At 40.2% G+C, this 3655-nt stretch overlaps 1 protein-coding gene across 1 annotated transcript in view; it reads left to right on the top strand.

The window, feature by feature from the left end:
• Positions 1–1124: 1124 nt before the first annotated feature.
• The window catches only part of LOC109516821 (gastrula zinc finger protein XlCGF57.1-like), a gene marked incomplete at its 3' end in the record, with an annotated part of 21688 nt that continues 19157 nt past the window's right edge, over positions 1125–3655 (top strand). Inside the window, exons 1-2 of the mRNA XM_019871625.1 lie at positions 1125–1504; positions 2481–3655. Coding sequence (XP_019727184.1) covers positions 1402–1504; positions 2481–3655 — 1278 coding nt within the window. The remainder of the gene's footprint in view (positions 1505–2480) is intronic.

The raw sequence follows: 3655 nt of genomic DNA, 5'->3' as shown, positions 1-3655 counted from the left end.
TTGACGTTAGATTTTACTTCATTCAGGAAGCACTTCAAAATGGAAAGACAGATATTGCATGTTGTGAATCGGAAAACATGGTTGCAGAGTTATTGACAAAACCATCAGATAGGATTACGATTGCCAAATTCAAAAGCTGTGTTCTGGCCAATTATTTTTCAGATGATGAGAGCAAGGCAGGGTGTTAAATCATGTGCTCTCATAATATCATGTAAGGAGTTGGGTCTAATGTTATGCTCAAACGTCAGTATGTTTGTGTTTATCTTGTTTCGGATGCCATAAAGTACAGTTTACGGAAATGTCACGAATGTTATCTCACTGTCGTAATATTTTCCCATGTACGTGCGGACACTTTACGTTCATTGAATTGCGTTTCATTGTCATGTGTGAAGAAGAACGGGAAGACGAACACAAATAAAAGGAAGCAAACTAGAGCTTCTGAAGTGGCATGTTAGTGCTGTTACTCCAGAAATGAACACAAAAATATGGACATCAAAGTTTGAAACTCAACTTAATCTCAGAGCTCTTGAACAATTTATGAGTTATGATTTTTTTACACTACATTTCCGTGTCAAAAAATGAACAAGATATGGACTATTAGAAATATATTATCAGAGATATAATTTCCGTTTCTGTCTTACAGTACGCCAAATCAGGAATTGCCAAACAACATTAAAAACGTTTTCCCTTTGAAACTGTTCAAAAAATGCAGGCACACACCAAGTTACCTCACTTTAGATGAGAACATGAGAAGTTCTTTAATCAACTAATATACAAACAGTTAAAATCACTTGAATGAAAATGTAGCCTCTTTAAAAGTGAGCTAACGATTCAATACTCCAAGGCGTTATACTTTTGTTTTGTGAGGTCTTGTAAAATTCTCTTGACGAGGTTGATTTCTCGTACTTCCCATGAAGTTTGTCTGACCGGAGTTGCCATACGTAGTTGTTTGAGAACTGCTGCCGGACCGCTGCACGCCAAACAACGATCCGGCTTTGATTTTAAAAATAAGAAAAAAAATCATAAAGAAAATTAACCGAACTTTTTGTTCTCGAAAGTTACGTTTTGTAATGTTCTCTTGACGAGTTGATGCTCGTGTTGCCATGAATTTTGTCCTAAGGGAGTTGCCGTACAATCTTTGAATGCTGCAACTGTACTCCGTACGCGAAACTACAACACGGATAAATTTGTGAAAAAAATCATAAAGAACACGAACCAAAATGTTCTTCTAGAATTATATCACTTTAGCCTCGAAGCAGGATGCCCGTCATTACTTCATTGGACCAAAACATTATCTCAAGCTTCTGGGCCTAGCTTAGCTTAGTTAGCCTAGCATGCTAGCCGCTTTGTCGAGAAACAGAGCTCAAGTCTGAACGTAAACTGTTGTGATATTTTCGAAAAATGTGCGCAAGAGGAATAGCAGAGTACGAGGAGCAACTTTATGGGACAAAAGAGGACAGCGACGCTGTTTTCAAGAAGTCTCGATTTGGCTCACGGCGACCAGGTTTAGTCACTTTCAATTCTTACTCTTGAGTCAACGAACTATATTTTCTTGCTGTCAGCATTAAACCTTTGACACAACAGAAAGCTGTATTTTCCGCCGAGAGTGATCAAGCCAGCTGCCACGAATTTTCAAACGCTGCAAGGGCCAGTTTCAAAATAAAAGCCTTACAAGACTTTTGACGTCCATGTATTAGTTCAGAGTTGTGCGCATCGCGTCTATCCAAACAACGTACACTTGAGCGGAAGTCAACTGTTTATTAAACACATGAGCTGTCCGGCACCCGTTTTTTAGCCAATCATGTACGAACAAACATATTTCTTTGACCGGTAAATCTCAGTCTCATTGGACACACTCACACCGTTCTGCAGCTGGAAGCGAGGCTCGAATTTTCATGACTTTGGAGCCTTATACATTCTGAAATTTTCAGATACATTTAAAATTGCCAGCTCTGTGAACACTACTTTGTGTTGTAACAAATGTATTCGTACATTTTTTCTCGCAGACTTGAAAATTGTGGAATAGAACCATTCTTTGAAGCCTTTGTATTCATTTTTGAAGCTGTGATTTTAGTGGGTAGCGCACGATCAAACCCAAGAATACAGTTGTTAATCATTAATCATTTCTTAAAGGGTCTTAAAATTACAGCATGAAGTCACTAAATATGAACTAAGTACGGAAACTTAGTGTCTGTATCATGAATATTCGAGGTCAGGACCACTTTTAACTTATCCACCACTCAAAATGTGCAATGTCAGACTCTGCACGAGTCTTTCCGAAAGTAACCATGGGTATAAAAATAATTAATTTAAGAAAAAAAAGTCGCCATCGGGGAAACAAATGAAAATCCACCACCAATAAGTGATTCTCCGAATGTCACTTAACAAGTAGTAATCTGAACTCATCTCGCTCTCCTCGAAACCTTCATTGTAATTATAAACCATAATTCCAAGTGTCTTTGCCTTCTCGTCTCTTTCAGACATTAGCGAAGATGCTTATCCTGAGCGGTTGGATGCGGAGACGTCTCACATTAAAGAGAAAGAGAACAATGAGGTACCCCCCTTGAAAGAGGAAGAAGAGCAGCAGGCCCCTTACATTAAGAAAGAGGAGGAGCTAGAGCACCCTTGCATGAAAGTAGAGGTGGATGAGCCCCCTGACGTCAAAGAAGTGGAGGAGGAGAAGGGGATCTGCAAGTTGCCATTGACTGGTGTGCTTCTGAAGAGTATAAATAAGGTGGACAGAGGGGCGGAGCCTCCAAGCAGCAGCTCATGTCAACACATGACAACACAAGGTATTGGAAACCACTGTGGAAAACCAAAAGCAGATAGCCTCTTAGCTCCACTCTCAGATAGAGACAACACATCGTCAACCGCTGATGATAATGGTGAGAAACCGTTCACCTGTTCCGACTGCGGCAGGAAATTCTCTCGGAAGGGAAACTTAAAAAAGCATGTAAGAACCCACACTGGTGAGAAACCTTTTGCCTGCTTAGTTTGTGGCCAAAGATTCTCTCAGAAAGAAAGTTTACATGATCACAAAAGAACCCACACTGGTGAGAAACCTTTTGCCTGCTTAGTTTGTGGCCAAAGATTCTCTCAGAAAGAAAGTTTACATGATCACAAAAGAACCCACACTGGTGAGAAACCTTTTGCCTGCTTAGTTTGTGGCCAAAAATCCTCTGAGAAGGGAAGCTTCAAAATACACGTGAGAACCCACACTGGTGAGAAGCCTTTTTCCTGCTTAGTTTGTGGCCAAAGATTCTCTCAGAAGGGAAACTTAAAAAGACACACCAGAACACACACTGGTGAGAAACCTTTTGCCTGCTTAGTTTGTGGCCAAAAATCCTCTGAGAAGGGAAGCTTCAAAATACACGTGAGAACCCACACTGGTGAGAAGCCTTTTTCCTGCTTAGTTTGTGGCCAAAAATTCTCTGATAAGGGAAACTTAAAAAAGCATGGAAGAATACACACTGGTGAGAAACCTTTTTTCTGCTTAGTTTGTGGCCAAACATTCTCTCGCAAACAACATTTACATGCTCACAAAAGAACCCACACTGGTGAGAAACCTTTTGCCTGCTTAGTTTGTGGCCAAAGATTCTCTAAGAAGGAAAGCTTAAAAATTCACGCGAGAACACACACTGGTGAGAAACCTTTT

This window comes from Hippocampus comes, unplaced genomic scaffold, assembly GCF_001891065.2.
Source record: "Hippocampus comes isolate QL1 unplaced genomic scaffold, H_comes_QL1_v1.1 scaffold77, whole genome shotgun sequence".
NCBI lineage: Eukaryota > Metazoa > Chordata > Actinopteri > Syngnathiformes > Syngnathidae > Hippocampus > Hippocampus comes.
Note: the sequence above shows the minus strand (reverse complement) of the source record. Positions and strands in the feature narration are given on the sequence as shown.